The sequence below is a fragment of the Trichogramma pretiosum genome, unplaced genomic scaffold (assembly GCF_000599845.2).
Source record: "Trichogramma pretiosum strain Unisexual culture from Peru unplaced genomic scaffold, Tpre_2.0 scaffold59, whole genome shotgun sequence".
Lineage (NCBI taxonomy): Eukaryota > Metazoa > Arthropoda > Insecta > Hymenoptera > Trichogrammatidae > Trichogramma > Trichogramma pretiosum.
This window is the reverse complement of record NW_019641668.1, coordinates 221,072-246,424: the sequence shown is the minus strand read 5'-3', so window position 1 is coordinate 246,424 and position 25,353 is coordinate 221,072. Positions and strand designations below refer to the sequence as shown.

Below are 25,353 nucleotides of genomic sequence, written 5' to 3'. Positions count from 1 at the left end.
CGCTAACAAACTATTGTCCGGTTTAATCGTCACACAAGCCAGCGTGGCGTACGGTACAGTAGTTGATGTTGAGCGATGTTGGATTTGCGGCTGAGCTTCCGTCGCCCATACGCGCGTGTGTGTGCAAGAGAGAGAGAGAGAGAGAGAGATTCTATCCAGTTGTCTGCGAGCGTTTATATTTGCCCTGCCGGGGCTATTGTGCTTTTGGGCACGCGCGCACACGAGGGGGTAGGAGGGGGAGAACACATGCACCCACACGCACGGCATGTATAGAGAGAGAGAGCAACATCGAGTTTAAGCAAGCGGAAAAATCGATGCTCTCCGCGAATTACGCAATTTACACGCTTTTCACGCGTTTAATCGTTCGTTGGGCCGTTTGTGCTCGCGCGGAACAATAGACACATGGCTCTGGTCCGCGGGGACATCGACGTGCGGTAATGGTATGGTAATCGATAATTTTTCGCGGTACTTTACAACGCGCGGCAGATGACGCATAAAAGTCCAAGTGCAGCTGCTGCTGCAGTTGCATTCGAGTTGCCGGAGTCACACAGGAGTGCTGAACAAATATAGCAGCAGCAGCAACAGCTCGACGGGTGGTCCTCCTCCTGCCGTGTGGTTGCGGTTGAGCGCCTTTTTGAAAAAATTCGACCGCTGCGCTCGCCCTTTTGTGGATATAATCGGTGCGCAGAGGCAGAAGCTCGCTCGTTGTTGACCTTTGCCTTGCTGCGAATTAACAATGTTTGCTCGCGATACCAAGAGAGAGGGAGTGAGAGAGAGAGAGAGGAAAAGGGTTGAGATGTACCTTTTGCAGAAAGGGTTAGTACGCGTAGACGCCAGATTGATGCCGTGCGGCAAGTATATCGGGGGGTGGCTGGAGAGCAAAGATCCGCGAGTGTATATATCGAGGGGGAGCTCAATGATATGCGAAAATTCGATGCCCGCGTGCCCGTTTGGCAGGGACAGGGGGTAGGGAGGAGACTAGCAGCTCGTCTCCCGCACGGCTCACGCGCTGCTGCACGTATAATTTGCGAAGAGTTGGCGGATTTTATGTATCTAGAGATAACTTCGAGACAACGGCGTTGTTCACTGGAAAGCTCTACGACGGTGCTCCGCTTGTACACATTTCTGTGGCAAAAAGTAGCTAGGCAAATAACAATAACTCTTTTTGGGGGCTCGCAAGGATTTCTTCTTTTTTTTTTTTTTTATTGTTAAGGGAGAGAGAGAGACAGAGAGGAATCGCGGTAATATGGGCGCAGCGAATCACTCCGTCTGTGGCTCTCCGAGCTGCTAGAGCCGAGAGCGAACGAGCTGGCGAATTGCGAGGCGCGCGCGCGCGCAATCGTCGAGAGATAATCCCCCGGACTCCGGAGCTTAAACGGAGATGATGACAGATGACAATGCCAGAGAGATAGAGAGAGAGTGAGCTGCAAGCGGCGGGGGGCTAAAAGCGAGGAGACAGTGATTATTTGCCTGCCGTTTCCTGCTCCAATTATTCTCGGATCACGGTGGCTCTCGCGTGCACCCGCCCACCCGCTCATATACTCGTATTAGAGTCATTAGAGCAGCAGCGAACTGTATACTGCTACAAGTCGAGTTTGATATTTTAATTTGCCAACGAGTCGAATAAAATGATCGCGTGCAGTTATGGCTCTACGATATATCAACGCGCGCGACGTCCCTAACGCGTATAATCGCGCGAAATGTATACTTGAAATATTTTTTATTTTAAATTTCATCGCTCTCGCTCTTACTGAGTCTTTGCTATATAGAATTTCAGTAATACGAAGTGAGAAGTCCGCGTTACAATGTGTGTGTATGTGTGTACACGCGATCGGTAGCAGAGCTCGACTACTGTATTAAAAAAAAACAAAACGAAGACGAAGGTGTAAAATGACGTCGAGTCAGCTTTTTTTGCTGCTCGTACACATATATTGTATATATTTTAATATTATATAGCGCTCATAGAGCAGCTTTATAACGTAGGATACACAAGAGTGCATTTATAACGTGCCCATGCCTATATGTATCTCTCGTGTAAAATATTCGCTCCTAGACTTTGGCAATCGCGTCGGATAAAAAAAGGACATCGGCGATCTGTTGCGCGTCGTCGTCTAACGAGTCGTTGCCTCTCGCGTGCGACCGATTTGCGATCGTGAAAAAAAAGCCGGCCGCAGAAGCAGCGCAACGACGATGATGAGCAACAGTATAAATGCAGTATATAGCTTTCCGACTGCGTCAGCAAAAAAAGGAAAAAAAAACGAATGAATCGCCGGCTGTACATTATAATGCTTAGCTAAGCACATATAAATATGTGCATGTGTCTTTTTCTCTCGTCCTGGCCACGATCGCGTTCGGCAGTTCTGCGCGGCCGTCGACGACGGATCGCGATTACGTTTTCTCGAGGCTCGCAAATATACACACACACACACACTGACGGACGGGGTAATCCGACGCCGCGCCATACTAGCTATTTACCCATGCCTCGAGTGTGTGTTGGTTGTTTATTCGACGCGCCGTGAGAGAGAGATAGATATAATATAGAGAGGCACTCGATAATAATAGCATAGTGGCGGTGGTGGTTCGACACCGAACTCGACTCGCGCGCTCGCGATATCCCAATGGGCGCTATGCTGCACAACCGGTAATTAGCGAAGAAAGTCGAGAGCGAGAGAGAGAGAGATAGAGCTCGGTGGTGGACTGAGGAAATATTCACGCTTCGGCTCGCTGTGCAAATCCTTTCGCGCGCACCCGACGCCGCCGGATGGATATGAGGCAATTGCGCCGACGTTGGCGAAAATTATTTTATTGACTCGCGCGAGCAAGCAAGCGGTATATACCGGCCCGAGAGAGAGAGAGAGAGAGAGAGCTTAACCGCTTTGCCGCGATTCTATATGCCGAATCCACAATACATATCGACGTGTATTTAAATGTGCTTTCTTCGTGGCACAAGCTCCTCGACGCTATAACTATATGTATGAGCTTTTGATTTTTGTACCAAAGTTTCGGAATCACTCTCGGTAGTACAATATTTGTTATGAATCGCGAGCGTTTAAAAGCTTCGTAACAATTTCGTTCGTCAACGAGCTTTTTTCAATGGTAAATGAAACTGCATCCAACCACCACTCGCTCATCCATCACGTTCTAACTCGAAAAAATTCACTTTCCTCAAACGAGCGAATAATAAAAAAAAAAAAAAGTAAAATCTCGCTTCAACGCGATGCACATTCACCGAAGCTGCCTGCTGCTGCCTCTTTATGCACGTGTGAGTGAGTTTATCATGCAGCGGATACTACTATACATATACGCGTGCAAGTATGTGTGTGCACATACGCGACGGCCGCAATGGCAGCAGCAATGCTTGCTCAGCACTTGGATCGAGCGCGGCTACAAGAACATCGCCCCCTGCAAGCTCGATCGTCGCAGCGGCAGCGGCACACTCTTGCTCTCTTACACGTACACGTGCACACGTGTAATTTGGGTATGTGTATGTGGTGTACGTGTTTTTCTCGTCTGCGTATATGTGCATAGGCTCGTCGCGCCCGCGCGTATCGCATTCTTCATCCTCGTTTCTTTGTACTTATAGCTAGGCCGCTTTTTTACATTTACAGAAAAGTTTTTCACTTCGCTCGGTAAACTCGCGGACGCGCGTCGACCCGAGAATTCGTTGGACTATCCCTATGGTGTTGGGTCACTCGAGATAAAAACTACGAGATTCCCTACTGTAAGACTTAATGAAAAGTCCGAATCGTGTCACACACGCGACTAGATGTAATTAAGCAAAGTCGACATAGAACTTGGTTCTATATATCGGATAGTTTATCGGCGAGAGCTTTGCTATCGACATATATAAGCGTCGTCGTCGCGCCGTCGCATATATAGCTAGGGAAACAAGAGTGAAAGTCTGCGTACGTCGGCATCTCGAAGGAGCGGAAGAAAAAAAAAGTCGCGACTGTGCAGTATTAGTCGTCGTTTGACAGCGCACACGTCGATGTCGCCAATTTTTCTGAATCTCGGCCAACAACACGGCCGCAAGCAGCGCAGAGTTCAACGAATTTCGCTGGCCTCCGCAAGCGCGTGACAAGCGAACGCGCGATCGAATCGCATAATATACTTACAATATTATATTTTGCGTTCGCTCGACGAAAAATATTACCGAGAGCTGTAAGGCTGCTGATCCCTCGAATTGCGATCATTGCTTTATTAGCGCCGGGCGCCGTGCTACATAATCGAATTTAAAGGATCGATTAAGCGGCTGGATTATAGGCTTTGCATAAATATACCGTATCTGTGTTTTCAAGCTCGCAAGCTCTCGAATCAATAAACAGCACGCACACGTGTAATTTGAATGGTTATCGTTAGAATTGGAAAAACGTCGAAGGCGCGGCGCGCGCGCATTATACGAGATGAACTTTTACATTCATTGCCTCGCAGTGAAAGCATCATGCTCTCGGGAGCTTTTCGCCGTCGAGATGAAAAAAGAAGCGGGTAAAATTGCCCGTGAAAAAAAGGGCAAAGCTCGCGAGCTCCGCGGGGCTGGACTGCTCTGCGCCGCCATGTTCTCTCTCTGCACGGGTGCAGGTGTGCACTCTCGGCGGGGCTCATCAGCATATACACGTCGCATATCTATTCGCTCGCGAGAAAGAGAGGCCGCGCTGCAAAGCAGCAGCAGCAGCAGCAGTGCCTAGCTTGTATACCAGTACAGGGAAGCGAGAGAGGTAGAAAGGGAGAGATTCATGAATGGCCCTCCTCAGTGAATGTTGCTGATAGTGGAGTTGCAGGCGTGGGCGGAGGCCGCAAGCTCTGCTGCGTTGCCACGGACCAATGGCCGCGCGGTACCGACCGACCAATGCCTCTCTGTCGCGACAAAGACGGAGAGAGAGAGAGAGAGAGAGAGAGAGAGCCTCCCCACTCAGGCGCGAAGCTGCTGCTGCTGCTTGCGACGAGGCTGGTGGTAGAGAAGCTACTGCGTGCGCGCGCTCGACGAGCCGCCCCCGGGCCAAGCTCTCTTGTGCTCGAGTCGACGCTCAGTCGACTGTAATCCGCCAGCGGCTGAGCTTGCACGCGCTGCAGCCTCGACTTGTGTGTATTTTCTTATATATATCGATATAACGTAGCTACGAATTTCGTATAGCTAGCAAAAAAAGCTCTTTGTAAACAACCAAGTGCAGTTGTGACCACGAGCAGCAGGAGCAGCAGCAGCATTAGTTGTGCCCGTGCTCGTGACCGCTAGTGCTTCAAGAGAGAGGGTGGGAGAGGGAGAGAGAGGGACGGACAGAGGAAGAGAGCAGTGTGCGCGAGTGTGCGGTACGAATTATTGGGCCCAGCAGGCGCCTCTGGTGCTCGAATGCCCGAGCCCAGGCGTGCCAGTATCATCCTACAGACGACCGCCGCTGTGCAAAGTCATCAACAGCAGCAGCAGCAGCACCAAAGCTCGCTTCAAAGCAGTAACGGTAGTAACGGAAGCGGCGGCGGCGGCGGCGGTCCCCCAGTAGTCGTAGTAGCAGCGCCGGTTGGAGCGCCGCCAGGCAGTAGCGCCTATGCAGATCAGGCCCCGGCGAGCAACGCCCCCCCGAACACGTCGACGACGATCGGTCAAGCCGGTGGCAGCAGCGCGACGACGACGCCCACGACCACGGGCCTACCGGACGAGGTCAAGATGGAGGCCGAGGAGCAGGTCCTCGCGCGAGAGTACGTCCAGGAGTTCGTGCTCGATCACCTCGAGCCCGACGAGGTGAAACGCGAGAGCCTGGCCCAGCAGCTGCAGCACGCCAGCGTCAAGGTCAAGCCGCTGCTGACGGCCCTGGCGGTGAGGGGCGCCGCCGCCGCCGGCCCAGCGGCCGTCGAGTCCAAGCTGCTGCAGCTGCATCACGGCTGCCTCGAGGGTGGCCCCTCGTCATCGCTGCGTCAGCCCAGTCAGCTGGGGCCGCTCACCCCGCCCCAGCACGAGCTCGAGCAGCCGCTCTACGGCCAGCCCCAGCCGGGGGTGCTGGTCAAGCTGCCCTATCAGGGGCCCGGGGGCACTCTGGCCGGTCTGCAGCATCCGGGCACGCCGCCCGACACGCCGCCGGTCTCGGCCTCGCCTCCACCGGCTCTCCAGCATCTGCAACGCCTCGAGCGACTGCATCATCCCCATCAGCAGCAGCTGCAGAGCCACCACCACCATCAGCAGCAGCAGCAGCAGCAGCAACACCAGCAACACCAGCAGCAGCACCAACAGCAGCTGCAGCAAGCCGAGGTCGTGCTGCCCGACGGCATGCCTTGGCTCACTCAGAGCTTGCGACAGGAGCCCCTCGACCTGAGGCCCCACTGCCTGCAGGATCATCCGGACAGCGATCCCTTGGCGTCGGACGGCGAGCACTGGCCGCCACCGCATCACCATCTGCCGGATCTGGTGCAGCACCATCATCATCACCATCACCATCCGGGCCCGGGACACACTCCCACTCACGGGGGCTCGCCCAGACACCCTCGGCACACAGGTATACAGATAGCGAGAATACGATACATGCAAAACAGCGAATTATGCAAATTTGTGCGCGTGCGCTATTTATAGTAAACAACGTTCATATCGGCCTTAACTTCACGCGCCGCATCAGTCAAGTTGACCTCTAATCTTCGCAGCTCTTCGCGATCTCTGAAAACGATATAGTCACACACGTACACACACTAAGCGGGTAAATAGAGCGACGATTACTGGTTTATATGTATATACTTCATTTGAGAGCTGCGAAAAAGCGGAAAACTATTATGGAAACGTCGCGTAGTTGTGTAGAGCTGCTCGCGCGCGCGCGACTCGATAACACACATTACGCTGCTCTTCGCTGCTTCTTCTTCTTCTTCTTCAGGGCTAGGCTTTGAATCTAATGAGTCGATTCGATTGCCCGCCCCGAAAAAAAAGAAGTCCGCCGCCGCGCCACGAAACTTTGCCGGAGCGGAAAAAACTTTTCTCTCTCTCTCTCCCCTTCCCGGGGTTATATACAATCGTTTATCCGATTTATATATACGCAGCAGCAGCAGCAGTTGCAGCACACTGTGTGTAGCAGTAGGATACGCTCCTTTTGCGGGGCTTTTAGCGGGCGATCGTCGATTCATATACAAGAGAGAGAGAGAGATTCTTCCGCCCGAGTCTCTAGAGAGACTAGAGCTTAGGTAATACAATTCGTAGATACTTGTTACTCGGTTAGACGAGCTTGCAGCGCTACGCAGGAGCGAGAAAATCATCGAGTCGAGCTGGAAATAGTCAGTAGCGACGATCAATAACATCTCGGACGGTTCATTTTTTATTCTTTCTCCTTTTTTTTTCATCGAGCTATAATCATTCGAATTCTTAAGCTCACCGAGCTTTCGCTCTTTCTCGACTGCTTCCTTTCGCAGGCGGCTACATAATGGGCGGCCACATCGAGTACTACAACGGCGTCGGTTTGAACGGGCCCCCGGGAGGCATGATGCCGATGCAGCTCGACGACCAGCAGATGCAGTCCATGCAGCCCATGCACCCTTCCCAGCAGCAACAGCAGCAACAACAGCAACAGCAGCAGCAACAGCAGCTCCAGCAACCGGGCCGGCCGCTGAGCGTGTGCTCGGGCAGCTCGTGCGGGCCCAGCAGCGGCGCCAGTCCCCAGCTGTCGTCGCGCTCGATGCACTGCTCGCTGCCCCAGAGCAGCCAGGACGACCTCGTGAACGACGACCTGCTGATGTCGCTGTCGGTGCGCGACCTCAACAAGCGACTCCAGGGCTGTCCACGCGAAGAGGTATCTTGAATGAGTTTCGATTCTCTATATCTCTCTCTCTATATGACATGATGAAAGAATGTTTCCTCGTTGCTACCTCCATGACCCTCTCTTTCTCTACTACTTTGACATTATTTCGATCACAAACGATTAAGCTGACGTGCTACAAGTCACACTGTTTTCGCGATGTTCATGCTCGGCAGATCGTGCGTCTGAAGCTGAAGCGCAGGACCTTGAAGAATCGGGGCTACGCGCAGAACTGCCGCAGCAAGCGCACCCAGCAGCGCGTCGAGCTCGAGACGGCCAATCGCAGCCTCCAGCACGAGCTTGACGTGGTGAAGATCGAGCTCGCGAGGGCCCATCAGGAGCGCGACATCTACAAGCAGAGGTACGAGGCCATGCTTAGGTCGAGGCATACCTTGCAGCAGCAGCAACAGCAGCCACCACCGCCTCATCCACAGCAGCAGCAGCAGCAGCAACAGCCACCCCCGCCGCATTCCCAGCAACAGCAGCAACAACAGGGAGGAGCCCCGAGTCCCGAAGTCTATCTGTGACAGCGATCACGCTGGACTTGAACTACCGCCACTACTACTGCCTGGGCTTGCGGTGAGTCCGACGTATCGTAAAACAAAAAAAAACCCTGAGATGAGGAGCACCTCCGTCCGACCGTAATAACGCCGGCGGCTGCGGCAACTGATGAGCGACACCACCAGGCCGTGTACTTTCTTTTTCCCTTTTACATTGATATAAATAATATAAATATGTCGAGTCGCAAGCTCCTTTTTAATTCATCCTCGAACGCTCGCATCCCCCAAACGCTCATACACAGACAAATCGACACACTCATACATTTGTATAGTAAACGCGCGATATAGCTAATTTTGTTGCTACTTTCTAACGTAAGATAAGATAAAAAATACATTGTTATACGAATCGAACGCGCGTGCGAGACGTTTCTGCCCTTTTTCCACGAAATCTACACGGAAACGTGACGACAAAATAAAAGATCCCGTCTCGAGTATAATACAAGAGTCCAGTGCGTATATAATTGCAATTCGGGCGAAAGCTCGCGCGATAATCGCGGTATAGCCACGAACGACCATGTGAATGTGTTTTCGAGTCTGTATATATAATTAGCGATAAATCGGAATACAAAGTATATAATACAGTATACATTCACATATACACATACACGCAGAGATCGTGTAAGCTGCAAGCAAAGTTCAAAGTTAAAAAGCTGCGTATCGTGCGCAGCAGCACACATATTAATATAGGCGCGTACGCGAGATTGCCAATGAAGATTATTATGAAACTTGGTTTTCTCTCTCTCTCTCGGGTTTGCTACTGCACGTTATACGAGAGCTTATCAATTACTTCTTATCGACTCGATAAATGTGTACAATATAGCCTCGCGTCACCGAGCGTCGGATTTAATTTATACAAACTTCGTTTTATATATACGAGCGAGAATTCAGATAAGCTCAGATGCGGCTCGTGCGTCTAATAAACTTCCAATCTGCAACATTGTATTTATGCATGCAGTGCGAGAGAGAGAAAGAAAGAGTCAAGTGTGAGAGTGAAGTGAGAATGAGAGAGAGAGAGACATCGCGCGCCTTTTTAAAGTCTACTTTAGTTTGACCTTTGCCCGTCGTATACTTTATATTACTCACACACATATCGAACGCTCGCGCGCGCGGCTTCGCACTTTTTTTACGTGCGCACAAATACATATACACACTGATTGAGAGATGACACTTTTTCTACTTCTTCAAAAAGTCGAATTTTGACCTCTCTCTCTTTTACTCTCCAGCAAAGCGAGCGTCTCCTTTCATAAAAAAGAGCTTTTTCCCCTATTAGCGAATCTTTCTCGAAAATTAATCATATAACGCGTATACTTCCGTTGTATAGAGTTGCATCGAGAGTCGTATCTTGGCTGTTATACGTTTTTTTTGTGTAACGACTCCTCTGATATAATTCCTAAAAATTAGAGTAATTAAGAGCTTTTTTGGTTTGTTAAGTTACCCGACTTATAAGCGTGATAATTTATGGTGCAATAAGAAAAAAAATAAATAACAAAAGGATGTAAATTGTGTTTGTAAATACTTGAGAGAGAAAAAAAATTTGTTACACACGTCCTATATTGAATCGTTTTAGAGAGAAGTATTATTTTGTCTAAAAAGAAGAGAAAAAAAATTATTAAGTTTCTCTAAAAATAAGATAGCAGTAGAATCGGTCGACGAATTATAAAATAAAAAATAAAGCAGAAAAAAATGAAAACATATAATAAAGTTAACGCTGCGTCGCTGCATTCGTCATTCGGTACCATTTTCCGAGCGAACGTTGACGTCGTCGTGCTCTTCTCTGCTCATACACACGCACATCGGGGACACGACACTGATACTTACGCGCGACGTCGTTACGTTCGCTCGTTCGTTCGTCAAATTTTTACAAAATGCATTTGTTGATTATTACATTTGTTCGGAATTGCGCATCGAATGTTTATAACACGTATTAATATACATATAAGTGTGAAAAAAAATTATATTATATAACGAGAGATACGTATACATCTATCATCGTGTAACATACATGTACATACTATGAATACATTAAAAAAGAAAAAGAGCAAAGAAATACGTATATTAATGCATATAGTAACGATTAAAACGTTCCAACGAAATCTTGACGTAAATTAAAAAATTACCTTAACGATTAATAAGAAAAACAATAAAAAAGTTTTAAAACTATAAATAAATAATGGAATTGTAATTGATATAATTGTAATTGATACTTGTAATGTCATAAACACACGAACACACGTACACACATGATAATAATCTATTGTCGTTTTTCGTCGTATTTCGGGGTCTATGGATGATCCGCGACTGCGACGCAGAGATATTTTAATTCGCGTTACATAATGTATGTCGTCCAATTTGTAAATAAAGTTAATTATTCTTATTATTATTATGATTATTATTATGTACAATTAACTATTATTTAATTAATAAATAAAAAAATGATGAATAAACGTCGATGACGACTGTTTCAAAATAAGCCAACGAGTTTTGTTTCATTATTCGTTCACAATATTCCTTCTAATCAAGCCCAAGCACACGCAAGAAACGAAATATCGGCTCGAAATCTCGCAATTATGCATGGAAAAGTGAGAAAAGGGCGCGGGGGTGGGAAATTTGGGGAAGAAGCGAAAAGCAAAAAAAAAATCAGAAGAAAAAGCAGCGGCGAAGAAAAGAACACGCAGTATGGCATGGAAAATTCCATAAGATTCGTATTTCGTCAGGTTCTTTGGTTTGCTGTACGTGTGTAGGAAGGTACATACAGATACGCGTGTGTAAGGCTTGCGCTTGTGCACTCGCCGAGTCAGCATTTTCGAAGACAGCAGCGAACTTGGTGCGCCTCATACCATATACGCGCGATCGTGTTCCTTTTTTTCTCTCTCTCTCTCTCTCTTCTTCTTCTTCTATACTCTTTACCAACGCAACGAGCTCGCTTGTGCTCGCGCTCAATTTGGGCCTCTATATTTGTATATAGTACGGCGCGCGATCGCATTGTTCCTGCTGTTTTTTTTTTTCGTACCTCGAGCTTCTCGTGCGCAGCCTCGTTATTACGTGCATACGTGCGATTTTTCGCTTTAAAAACGAGAGAAAAGAGGAGCTGGGGATCCACGCGACGTTTTGCTCGCTTTCTGCATGTATCCCTCTAACTCTCTTTCTCCGGGAGCTCTCCGCGAGCGCGTGTATTATAGTGCGTCGGCTGCGGCGCTTTAAGTGCGGGCTGCTACTGTACCGCGTGCGTGGTCTATCTTCGGATCGGCCGCTCGTTTCTCCACTTGGAGCCGCCACCGCCAGCATCACGAGCTTCGTACTACTGCAGCACCGTAGCTGCCGGCTCTAGCCGTGAAACGTATAATAATTAATTCAAGAAAAAAGAAGCTCGAGGCCCCGAATCTGGCTCTTTTTTTCACACGTAGCTTTCTAAGTTAACGTTATTATACGCAAAAGCGACATTATAGAAACGAGCAAACTATGCGGTGCCATAATTCCTTCGGAGCTCTGCGCTGCGCTTACGATACAATGTGTTTTATCGTAGCTGCATGCATACCGTACCTACCAGGTCAGGCAGACCACTGCATGCGCACGTGTAACGAGGAGCTAGAAGCTTCCGAGAATTCGATATCCGCATGCACGTATACCAAACTATATATATATCATCCTGCAGTGCAACTCTGGAGAAATTCGAGCTTTTGCAGCCGGGCGCCGAGGCAGCATAATATTGCCCGCTGCGCGCGTCATAGTTCTCGCGCGCGCGAGCGCAGGAATAATTTCTCACCGACGCGAAAGTGGCGCGCGATTTCGTGACGCTTCACAGACGCCAATCATTCGGCAAGAGACGAGATAAAGAGATGAGCAGAGCGAGAGAGGGATCCATTGATGCGAGACTCTCTTGCCGGCGAGACGACGACGACGACGACGACGAGCTGCGAGCCTAGTCACACGTACAGCGTGAGTGAGAGAGTCGGAGCAGGGGGTTGAAAGTAAGTATACCGCATATATACAGAGGGAAAGTGTATGAAAGAGAGATGTGCCGAGGGTTGCGCGCGTAAAGTCGAGCTGCCGCTGTTTCAAAGGTCGCCTGACGTCACACTACGCGAGAGAGAGAGATCGTGTGCAGCAGCAGCAGTTAGCTGAAGCGGCGGTGCGGTGGTGGCCCCGAGTGCACGTATATAACATATACGAGGATAGCCAAGCAACGACGTCGACGACGACGAAAACTAGATATTTGCTGTTACTGCAAAGATTCGAGTCGACGCCAGCATCTTTGACGAGCGAGCCACGGGCTGGCTCACCGGCTCTGCTGCTGCATGCGGCGGCGGCGGCGGCGGAGAGCTTTGTGATGACGATGCTGCGTTACTACCTTACTGCTCCATAGCCGAGCGCAGCGCTTTTACTGATGACGAGGCTAGCTTCTCTCTTTCTGCACGGTACACACACACGCGTGCACACGTATATATGTAGCTCAGTAGAGTCGTCTCGCGCGCCCACACAGACACACGTATGCGCGCCTGAGCTTGCAAGCTTGCAAGCTTCGTAGAGAAAGCCAACTGTGCGCGAGCGGGGGAGAGTAGTACACAAGTCCCAAGGACACGCGCACGCAAGCCAATGTATTATAGCCGCACGTGGTCAGTGGTCAGTGGTGAATGAACGCGATATTGCTCGTCGCTCGAAAGCTGCTTTGCCTTTTTACGCGTAATGTAGTTGCGCATCGCATCGATCATCGCGAGCCACAGCGAGCTATCTTCGAGCGACTATAGCTGGCAAACGAGTCGGCCAGCTCGTATAACGGTTCGAGCGAGGAGGGCTCGCATAATAATGTTGTAAATTGTAAGCTGCAACTTCTCTTTGAGAGCGTACATCTATATATTTAGAGACGACGGAAAAGATTCGACTGACCAGCCATACATGCACGCACGTACGTGGGCGTATACACTCATTTATAAGTCGAGCGTACGACGTACGTCGCGGAATGAATGTCGCTCGGGGGAGTCCGGGGGGTGGCGGCAGCTCATCTGATTAGCAGCTATCGATTGGATTCGCATACTATACTATCGACGCCCAGCTGTGCGACGGACGATGTATTGCCACGTGTGTGTGTGCTTGCAGCACATTCTTTGCTATTCATTGTGTATAGCTACACGTCATTGCCGGGATGCATAAAAAGTTCGAGATCGCGTCGAGAGAATGACTTATGTAAGCTGTATACGGCTGCACACGTCTTCGTTATTACTTTGCCTATTCGTGACTATGTAACGGCTATATAATACGTGTGCACTCGAAAGTTGAAAGTTCGCCAACAAAGCCAGCAGCAGCAGCAGCAGCAGCAGTACGCGCAAAGTTCGGTATTTGCAAGCGCGCGTCCATGCGCTATATATAGTGCAAGCTCGACGGGGGCGGGCTTATACTTTTTCGAGCCTCGCCAGGTATATAAGAGTTGTTCTATACATACCAGAGTTATATATATATATCTTTCCGTATAATGGAGCTGAAAGTAAGAGAGAGAAAGAGCCAGTGAGAGGTATAGTGAGTGCGAGAGAGGACAGAGAAGCTTTACAGCGTGGAGTGGGGGGTAGTAAGGGAGAGAGAGAGAGAGAGTGAGCTTTTGTATCGCATCGCAATCGAAGGTGGAAAGTAGGCGGGACCCGAAGCGCGAATCACCGCCGCGTATACTCCAACTCCGTGTCAGCGGTGTACACCACTACGTAGGTAGGTATAGGAAGGTAGGTAGTAGTAGTAGTGGCGTATAATCGTGACACAGGGCGACACTGCACAACGGCCGATTGTACTGTGCCGAACCGCGCGCGCATCTCATTTAAAGGTGTGTGCGTTCGAGCTTGTGTATGTCATCGATATAAGCTCTCGTATACAGTATACTGCATTTTCTGGACTCGTCGATTTTCGGTACTGGCCGCTCTTAAATATACGTATAACTGCAAGCTCCATCCGAATTCGTGTATACAATATAACGGTATAATACTTGCACTGCTATAGTAATGTTAGTACCGCGTGCATGTGTGCGATCTGCGCCACCAGATAGAGGGACGGACGGCACAAACAGGGCCACCCTCGCATCGTCGCAGCAGCAGCAGCAGCGAAACATTTCAATCGGTTCGAAGAGAGAGAGAGAGCGTGGTTAAATGTCGTGGCAATGATTTAGGAGCCTCGTGTGCGGACACTGCATTCGTGCGCGGCGGATATACCTCTAATATACACACTTAGGGGAGACCGGGGTGTGTTGGCATACGAGGTAAGTTGGCACACCGCATATTTCTCCTTATCAGCTACTTGAAAGGAGATGGCGCTACCGTTAATTTAAACAATCTATGATGATGGATGTTTGTACAGAAAATCAGTTTCGAATCAGTGTTGAGCACCGAAGCAGGGGCGATCGAAATATTTCCACAGACCGAGGAGAATATTAAATTCTACGAAAACTTCGATTATTTTTCCATCGAACAAAGTAATCGTGATAATTTTGTTTCTATTATATTAAGATACCTCTTGAGTAATGTACCGAAGTGTTAAATTAGTGTTCGAATAATGCCCTTTGTTATTAAGTGTTTTTTTATAATGTCGGAGTGATCGGGGCATATTGACACTAAAATTCTGGGGGACATTGGCACATATTTTTTGTCAAAAAAATTTTTTTTTCAAAATCGTTCGCAAATATATTAGAAAATTAAACAGAGCTAGTGCGACAAAAGAAGACATACTTCGTGCGATAAAAAGTATACGATATAAAAAAGCTAAAATATGTGCAGTTTCGAGCTTCTACATTTGTAAATGCTGAGGGACTGAATTTTATATAACAAAATTACATATAACATCAGTGTAATATTTGTTTCAGCCTTATGATATTAATAATAGTAGCTTCAATGAGTATCGCAATAAAACTATATTTCAATGAGTTTTTTGTGGAGTCGTCTAAATTATTAATGGGATAATCGGCAGTAGCACACAAAAATAGGGAGTATGTTTAGCGTTTAATGTCTGATACTACACGTACACTAGTATAGGTATATATGAACACAGGTTTTCGTAATTCGCGTGCCTCTATTATATATTAGGATACACGGATGTTGCTAAAAAAGTATACAGCACTCCATCAGCACCCAAACAATGCTATGTAAAATTTTCAGATCGATTTGTTTATGCCTGCATGAGTTATCGCAGTTAGAGTAAAACATCGAAAATTAGCAACATCGAATGTAGTTGCTTCGAATTTATTGGTCATGAGGTTAAAATTCATTAAATGTTAAATAAAAAATAATTCAGAGTAAAATGAACTCCAAATAAAACGCCATTTTTATTGTGCTAACTTGCCCCAAAGCTTTGCCAACTTACCCCCCGCAGGGGCAAATTGACACTTGTGTCTTCACTACATAAAAAAGCCTAAACAGGGAAGAAATATTTTTTGATTGGGATAAAAGTACATACATACAGTTACGTCTGTACAAGCTCTATTTATCTGTGAAAAAAATTCATCGATAAAATCTTAATATCGATTAAAAAATAACCGTTGTTTAAAAGTAGCGCCAACACACCCCGGTCTCCCCTATACGCGGTCCTGCACATACACATGCATCAGAGACGTATAAATAGAGATGGCTATCTACTATATGTGTATACCAATCTGAACCGAAGCTCTTTACTCTTTATTCCCATTCTCATAATCTCGGACGTGATTCGTTTCTTCCGTCCACAGTCCACATGCGTGTATATGTTATTATCTGCTTCGGCCAATCTTTGCCGAAATTTTCGCAGCTCGCCTGGACTGGATTGCGTATTATATTACTTGCGAGACCTCCGTTCGTGTTCATCGAATTATGGAAGAGCTAGGGTCACGAAAGCGCCCATTGCTTAATTAGCCCTGAATCCACTTGCGGCTCGATCGGTGGTGGCCACTCGCAAACGCAAAACGACCTGCAGCCAACTCGCTTATACGTCATCTCAAGGAACCAAAAATTATGCAGTCGCGAATCGCTTATGCTGCTGCTTAGCATTTTTACGAGTCTCGGTGTCGCTGACAGCTTAGCCGGAGAGAACTTTATTCGTCGCATAAGTGCAAATGTGTAGTACATCTGCATGGCGCGTTACTTTGAATCATATCGTATCGTAAATTAACTGTCACCGCGTGGTCCGTCGCGCTGTATATAAGTCGCTGCGCTAGCCACTGGATTTCGTCGCGCGAGCCATAGCTGTCGTGTATATTAAGGCACATAATGGAGGAAACGAGGCTCTATATAACAATATATAAGAAAACTGCGAGAAAGAGAGAAGGAAAGAAAAGCACACAAGAGAGAGGGAGGGAGACGCGGGCAAGTATTTTTTTATCTTGTCACGGTCAACTGAGCTCGGCCCAGCAGCAGCAGCAGTGATATCTATGTATACTGCACGTATATAGAGGCTACTGTATGTGCGACTGGCGGCAGTGGCGAGGCGGCCACCGCCCATTATTAGCGCTGGCAAAACGACTCTGGTCTGAATAGCCGCTCGTATTCCCCTGCAGCACACACGCAATCTCTATGGCTATCTCTCAGCTGCGCTACGTCTTACCCACCCTACTGGCGAGCTTTTTTAGCTATACACTCACACGAGCGCACAGTGTGGGTATAATAGTCGTTGCAGTGTACCACAGAGCTATATGCCTTGTGCAACAGCTCCTTTTCATCGCACTGCTTGATTATCGTTCGAGCTACTACACTGCAGTACTGCGGGATGGCCCAAATTTTACCTGTATACACTTTTTAATTGCGAGCGCGAGGCTAACTCGATTCGATACAGATATCGACGTGTATAATAGGCTGAAATTTCAAGGGCTAGAGCGATATCGACCCGCAGCTACGCGAGCGTGTCTACGTGTCGTCGTCGTCGTCGTCGTCGTTTTTATCTCGGCCGTTTGCAACGAGTCGTCGTCTTCGTCGTCGATCCGCGCCATCGGAGGTCCGATCGCCCATACGAGGATATAGTATCCCGATCGACGCACTCCGCACTATAAAAAAGTACCTTAAATGCGCTGTGATCGTAACTGCCGCGCGACATTAACGTTTGACCCCCAAATACATGTCCTTTTTCTGGGCTCGTTATTATACTCTCTTTCCGACGAAAAACATTCGATTTTTCGCAGCTGCTGGCACGCGAACAGAGATCGACTCGATTAAACATAATTTTATAGGAGCGCGCGATCGAGAAATAGAGTTTTTAGTCAAGCGCGCGAGCGAGCGAGCTCGAGAGATTAAGCGCGGATAAAACGAGAAAAGGGAGGTTTGGCCTACCCCCCGCAAGCACGCCAAGACAAAGTATGTTTTTTCTTCTCTCTCTCTCTCTCTCTCTTTCTCTCGACAATAGTTTCGCACGTATTTCCGTATATGTGCGCGTCTAGCTCTCCATCCGTGTGTGTACATTCCGACGAGACATACGTGCGAGTCGCGCGCCGAGATTTATGAAGTACATCGTTGAATTATCTCGCTTACTATAGATGGGTCTACATGCGTATACACTACGGTATTGTGCTGTGAGGCTGTTGCCGACGTTTTGCTTCAATATGCATTGAAGTAACGACGACGATGACTACCGACGACTTTTGAGTTCAGTCGTTGCTTGAAAAATAAATACAAATTTTAATTGACAGCTTCTTCATTTCTATTTATGATTATTCTGAAGCCCTGAAGCAATTTAAAAATCTGAAAAAATTCACAAAAATACTTTTCAACAACGCAAACATCCTTGAATTTTCTCAACTTTCTTGAGTGCTTTAGGCCTTCAGATAAAATCATTAAAAATTCTGAAAACCGAGATACAGCGATATGAGCCGATATAAAACTCGGAAATTTTTCCAGTTTTTTATCACATTGAAAAACATAACCTCAATTTTTTCAGATTTTTTTCAGATTACCTAACACACCTTTTGAAGCCAAAAACAGCTGTTTGTAACGAAAATCATTTTTTAAGACGATATTACTGTAAATTGACATTGCTGGTCAATTATATTATTTTCATCTATTAAATAATTATGCATAATGATGTCAAACAGTTTTTCTACATATGATAAAATAAAACACGCGACTCCCTCGGGAACACATTTTCCATCAGATCCTCTACTGTGTAAGTTGAATACACCGATCTTATTATTGTATGTTAGTATTGATACCGTAACAGCATTTATAGTCAAAATACCTGAATTTTGGGCATCAAGACAATGTTGCAACAGTTTTTTCAAGTTAGGCAGGCCTGATTCCTCTGAAAATTCAGTTACTACATGGCCATAAGTAATATTATTAATATCGATATTATTATTATAATGTTTTATTCATTTTTAGCTGGTCCTTCTACGATAGCTGCAGCGAATGTTTCATTATTTTCTATATAAAGGCTATGAAATTGTGCGAATAGACAGTCTCTTTCAATTATGCCTATTTCAATATATGTAAATTAAAATTTTTTTTTAAAGGTTTTGATAATAACTCAACAGTAGGAAATAAATTCCCTTCACCTTGGCGTTCGTTCGGGATATAGTATGGAATTTGGCGTAAGATTAAAATAATGTTATGTTTAGCAGAAAATTTACGCTGTGCTTAATACTATAAGTATCTTATATATTTCAAAGTAATTTTGGTAATCATTTTAAGACGCTGGGGTCAACGGAACCTAATATTTGATAAACCTTTTAAGTTCGGTAACTTTCAACATCGCAGACGCTAATCTGACCAGGAAGTCTCCTTCTTAAGCCCTGGCAGCGACAGGTCGTTTGTGGAGAGCGACTATTGCGATTGGGGCCACCTAGTGGTGGAAGCGGGAAAAAGAAGAAGATTATTTAGTGGAGAAACAAAGTTAACTTTTTATTGAAGTCATTTGTCCCTATCCAGCCAACAACCTTGACACACGTTGAGTTGTAGAATCTCTGGAAGTCCGAGAGATTGGTGTAATCTCCGGTGAACCGGGAGAGAACACGTCGATTGGGTCTGAGTGACCCTGCGAGTGCATGTTAGTCAGAATGTTTTGTTAGTTAATAATATTATCGTTGCAAAAATAACGGTGATTGATAGTTGCATTCGTTTACATATAAAAATTCAACATTTCGTTCGAATGTAACTCAAATTTCAGCTCTTAATGTTAATAAACAAAGCCACGTAAAAAGATGATCTACTTATAAAAAAGAGAACGGCCGAAAAGTGAAGCCGCGTAAAACGACCTCTGATTGGCTGACACTGACGACGACGCCCGACGCGAGCCGACCCGATACGAGTGCCTGTGCTGCTAACTGTCAACAGACAGTTAGTACTTGAGTAACCTCAAAATTCGAATGAAAAAATTGACGCGCGCGAAGCGCGTTTGAAACGTATAACTATTTCTGAACTATTTCTGAATCTTCAACTAACCTCAAAACACAAATAAAAAAATTGATACGCGCGGGGCGTGTCTTAAACGTCTAGTATTCTTGAAATTACTATTGTTTCTTAGTTTTTGGTCGGTAACTTCAAAGAAACAAATTTCCCTGCTTAAGAGTTTGTATTGCAACCTAAAAAACCACTTTTAATAACTATTTTATTAGAGTTTATTGACAATATCACAGACATAAAAGCCAAAATTTCAATATTTTTTTATTTACAAACTAAAGACTTTAACTAAAAACCGCTTCGATATTTCTATACACAAGGATTTCTGCTTTCTCTAGATATTTTTTGTTTATTTTTTAACTGCACGGTAAATTAATTACAACTACTTTTACCAACCAACTATAACATGTAAAGTATATGGGCGGTCGCTTTGTTTTGCCTCCAGGTAAGTCAGCTGGTCGATTTTTGACCGTCACTGACGACTGTGAAAAAGCCCTATATAGTTAGAGAAGTAAATTTTTCTAAGTTTGCGTAAAAATGCTAGGAACAAGATGCCGAAATTCAATTTGATTACGACTTCTGGTTTTGCAGATGAGTTAATTTGTTTATAAGAATTAAATTAACCCTTTTATATCTGGTGTTTATTTTGCAAGTCTTCATGAACAAATTATGGTTTTTATTATTGCAAATTCACCGGGGGGGGGGGGGGGGGNGGGGGGGGGGGGGGGGGGGTATCTATCTTTCATTTACGCCCTTTCTGGGCTTCGTACGTTGAGCCAACTCAGAGATAATTAACAATTAGAAAAATAATGTAAGTATGATGAATGTCTTCAGAATTTCACATTAATCTTTGTTATGCTCTAGAATGAGCTAGGAAGCTTCAATCGAAAATTTGAAACGGTCAAAATTTATTAAAATTTGACAAGGAATTAAAAAAAATTTTCTTTTTTTTTATACTGGAATCATAGGGTTCTAGGAACCTTCTTTGTTAAAAATTGCGTTTTCGGCCCTAGACGCTATTAAATTTTCTACAGTTTTTGAGGCTTCATCGGCATGAACGAAAAATTCTGAAAAAATTCAAGGAATCGTTTTTGGTGTTAAAATTAAGAAAAAAATACTCCGGTCTGGTTACTGGTATATCAAACCATTTCACTGAAATTAAAATAATTTAAATTTTTTTGATTTTTTCTGAAGGCCTGAATGAAGCACTCGAAAAATCTGAAAAAATTCAAGGTTGTTTGGATTGTTGAAAAGTACCTTCATGAATTTTTTCAGATTTTTTAATTACTTCAGGGCTTCAGAATTAATATAAATAGAAAATAGACGTTTATAGCGGGGGTGGGGGGGTCTAAAATTTTGGTTTTGGGACCCTTTTTCAATGTACTATAACATACTGAAATTTCAGGAAAATCCGTGGACCTCGTCCGCAGGTTTATTTAAAAAATTCTGAATCTGACCCATATATACACGGAAATGGCGTTGGAATTTTAAATTACCTATTAATGATCACGTATATGGATTCGTCAAAAGAAAACAATAAGTGTCTAATGATCTGTTTGAAAGGTGAATCGAGTGCGTGCTCGGTACATTCAAATTATGTTATTACAGGCGGATGTACATCATTCGTTCGATTAATTGTACGTCGGCTTCCAACTACTGTTCGTGGCTTGTACGTATCGAATACACCTCTCAATCGTCAAGCTCCATCTTTCTTCCTTTCTCTTCTTTCGGATCGCTGATGCGCCTGCCTCATGCCCCGGCGAGCATATACATAATAGTATATAGCGCATCAAAGGCCTCCTCGATCGTGTATTATACCACAATAGCGAACGTGCGTAACGAGGCGCGCGAGCCTCGACTTTCTTTCTTCCGCACCCCTCGGCCGCCCGGCGTCGGTGAGCTGCTCGCGGCGCGTTAATCGAATTTCGCGCACCGACTCTCTGATTGTCGCTCGCGCCGCCGCTCCGGTAATTCGAGTACAAAATTGTTAAGCGCATTACGCAATCAATGGTCGAACGCGATATCTCTCGGCTCTGTATATTATAGGTAGCAGCCAGCGCGACGAATCAAGTATATATACATCAGATTTCGCGAGTATATAAATCAGCGATAGACGAGCGCGCACAAGCGGTATTATGTATACCTATATAGCGCGCGCATATAAAAGTAATGGCTGCGGATGAGAGTAAAGAGGAGGCGGCTGGAGTGAGAGAGATTCTCAGGGAGGGAGCAATAATTCAAAAAGTCGCGTACTATATATCGCTATGTGTGCGGCGGAAAAGGGATGAAGCGCCGCGAAGAGCGACAGAGTCAATGCGCCGGCAAATAGTTGGACAGCATTTCTCATAATTCCCATATCTATTTCCGCTCGAGCTATATATACATGGCTTCATATTCGTACTGGTACGTACGTATACATTGGGTGCAAAATCACTGCGCTGCCAGAAAGAGCTAGCTCGCTAGCTAGCTGCAACCGAGGAAAAACTTCCCAGGCTCGTTTTCTCCTTCATTCTTGTTCTCTTTCTCTTACTCTCTTCTTGTCTGAGCGGCAAATCTTTAATACGCCCGGCGAGTTTAATATATAACTTCGGCAGCAGCAGTAGCAGCAGTTCGGTAGCCAAGTCTCATAAATCTGCGCGCGAGATATTGGCCGGGATCGGACGCTTCGTCTTTTTTTCTTCTTCTTCTGGCTTCGTTCGTCTTTTTGCGCATCCGCACGACACTCGATATATAATTGTTTTTACGGATTATAAATTTCGGCAGCAGCAGCAGCAGCAGCAGCAGCTCTCAAGCAGCCGAGTGTGACGCTAATAGGCGGGAGAGAGACTCTCCCTTTCGGCCTCATACCTCTATTCTCTACATTGGTCTCGTTACACCACGCACAACTCCATGATAATAACATAATACTGGAGTCACGCTCGCGCGTCCTGTCACCTCTGCGCGTCGCGAAATATATATACTCGCACAATTTAAACGCGACGTATGCGGAGCTGGTCGACGCGCGCGAGGTATTGCAGCAGACATCTAATTGTCATGTAAACGTCGCGACGCATAATATAATGGAAATTTCGCCTCGTCTAATTTCTCTCTAACAAATGCGAATAGTACAGTACGCAAACGGGAGGAAAGGGAGGGGAGGTGGGGCTTATAACGGAGTGTAGTACAAATTTGTCGCCCTACCCGCATACCGATTGAAATATATATTTTAATCCGCTGTCTCCCTCAAGAGAAAAAAAAAGAAAGAAGAAGAAGAAGAAGAAGCCACCCTCTTGGTCGCAGGTTTCTCTCTCTCTCTATTTCTGCTCGCCACACCTCGTTCGGACGTTATTCTTTTTAACGTCTCGCCAGCAGCAGCAGCAACAGCCGGTGGAGACTTTTGCGCTCAACATATATATTCCTTTATATAGGTATTACGGGGCGCGAGAGAGATTATGCACGATCGCGCGCGAGGAACAAAGGCCCATATCCGCGCTTCTTCGTTTCTTTTTCGCTCCCCTGTGCCCGCTGCTGCTGCTGCTACTACTGCTGCGGTCTCGGAGCAATAAAACTGGCCTGCGGGCACTTAGGTCCAGCCTTTGCGGGGGTGGGCTGGCATATATCGGCTAGCGGCTCACGTGCAGTAGTCTCGTGGATAACAGACGGAGAGAGAGAAAAAAAGGAAAAAGAGAAGCGATATTTTCCTGCGCGAAACAAGAGAGATCTGCAGCACCACCGCCACCAGCGGCGGCGGGGCTATATTGCATGTAAAACATTTATGTGCGACGCGCGCGCGCGCAAGAAGCAATAGCCGATATTGGCTCGTGTGCACTGGACGCTGGACATGGATGAACCGACGGACGGATGGATACAGATCTAATCGGCCTAAGTACCGTCGTAAGCGCGGCGCACGCTCGAAAGTCATGCGAGGCAGTGACCAGATTTCTTTCTTCGCTGACTACTACTACTACTAGCGCTCCGAGTCTCGCCCTTATCAGCGATGGACAAAAGTTTCCTCCTCCTCCTCCTCCTTCTTTTTTTTACTCCGCACCGATAAGTTATATGGCATATTTAGTCGGGAGATCGAGTCACTTTGTTCCTTTAATGACTCATTGGTGCCGTTGCTGCTGCTATTATATGAGGTACTATTATATATCTCGCCGCTTAATCTGCGCGCTACATTCAATATAGACTTCTGACTTGTTCAAACTTTTTGCCCTGTTATGTAGCTTCTTCTTCTTTTTTTATCCTGCATAAAAGTTAGTTTGTGCTTACAGGTAAGAGAGCTAGTGAAGCGCCCGATGATGGTCGTGCGGAGCTGCGAAAAGGTCGATTTGTATACTTTGACCAGTGCTGGAGCCATCGAAGTAATAATATAACAATCTTTAAAAGTATATTTCCATCGAGTCTGAAAACGGATTGGCGATTGAAAAATGAGTAGACTCGAGCATCGTATAGTGGTTGTATCGAGAAAGCCAAGTCTCGCAAAGGGACGTCGTCGAGCTTTTGAGCTGCACCTACACACACGCACACATCTTGTATATAATCTTATAGCGTATTGGCGAGCAGCGAGGCGAAACGCGATCGGAAGAAGAAGGAGGGGTTGGTCGCAATTGCGCACATCTTAGGCTGCACAAGCTCCTTTGAGACGCACACACATATATATTGAAATTAATTTCGAGAAAGCGAAGCAGACGCTCGTCGCTGTGATATATATTATCTGAAAATATACCGTGGGTATATACGTTTGTTCCGCTTTCTGGCTTTGGCGCGTACATGTCTATAACCGAGTAGTAGAGTGCAGCTTAATCGCGGCCGAGGCTCGTCTCAATCGGACCTTCCGAGGATTATACACTTTGCTGTATTATATACATAGATGTGGTCCGAGTTTAAACATTGCGGACGAGTTATGTATAGAAGTCGGGCACCAAGCAGCTGTATACTCGTCCGTCGGTGATCGGCTTTATTAAATAAGTCGATTCGCGTGTACACGAAGTAATCAAGCGCTCGTCGGCCGGGGCTCCCGAAATCCGCACTCGATATACATGTAATCGCGGGAGGGAGGGGGTCGAGTCGACGTGCTCGAATCACATATCCCCTTGTCACACGTACCAAAGCTGCTGCTGCTATGCACACGCTTCGCAGTAGCTATATAGCTACTGGCTTGTATGGGTTGTGTCGCTCGGGTAAAATACACACACACACACACGATAATCCGAACGTGTCCAGTGCGAAGGACACCCCCGGGAGTAACTAACCGAGAGAGAGAGAGAGCGAGAGATCCGCGCGTCAAGGTAAATGTTCCGTCGGGCCATTAGTATGTGAGCCACGCGCGTGGGCCGCAAAAGAAGAGAAGATGAAGAGAAAGAAAGAAAGAAAAGAGAACCTGTCAATACCCGAGCAGTTGTCCGGCTTGTTAAGCTATCTCCTCCATGTGTGAAAGAGACTGGCCAGCTCGAGATCTCTTTCTTTTTTACTCGGTGCAACGCAACGACGACGACGACGACGACGACGATGATCTGCCTAACCAACGGGAAACACACACGCGAGAACGAGCTGCGAATAATATTACATTTTCTTGGAGCGCGCGCGAGAGTCGTTTCTCGCATGCCCAATTCCTTTTTTTCTTGTATATAGATATAAGCAACACAGTAAGTATAGAACGTTGGATCCAATATATATCTGTGGAGCTGTAGCTGTAATTGTCGCTATAGCCGCAGAGCCAAGAGCGATCAT

The 25,353-nt window shown here is 46.4% G+C and overlaps 1 protein-coding gene across 1 annotated transcript; it reads left to right on the top strand.

Moving 5' to 3' along the window:
* The first annotated feature begins 5,060 nt into the window (after window positions 1–5,060).
* Window positions 5,061–10,787, top strand: LOC106654637 (putative uncharacterized protein DDB_G0271606). Its single transcript, XM_014374593.2, has 3 exons — window positions 5,061–6,479; window positions 7,375–7,751; window positions 7,934–10,787. The coding sequence occupies exons 1-3, from the start codon at window positions 5,345–5,347 to the stop codon at window positions 8,282–8,284; spliced, it is 1,863 nt and encodes a 620-aa protein (XP_014230079.1). The 5' UTR covers window positions 5,061–5,344; the 3' UTR covers window positions 8,285–10,787.
* Window positions 10,788–25,353: the final 14,566 nt, after the last annotated feature.

Bases quoted from the DNA above. Each gene is read 5' to 3' on its own strand.
- LOC106654637 (XM_014374593.2), top strand. From the start codon at position 5,345: ATGCCCGAGCCCAGGCGTGCCAGTATCATCCTACAGACGACCGCCGCT. The intron at 6,480-7,374 runs GTATACAGATAG...TTCCTTTCGCAG, and splicing joins CAGACACCCTCGGCACACAG to GCGGCTACATAATGGGCGGC. The intron at 7,752-7,933 runs GTATCTTGAATG...CATGCTCGGCAG, and splicing joins AGGGCTGTCCACGCGAAGAG to ATCGTGCGTCTGAAGCTGAA.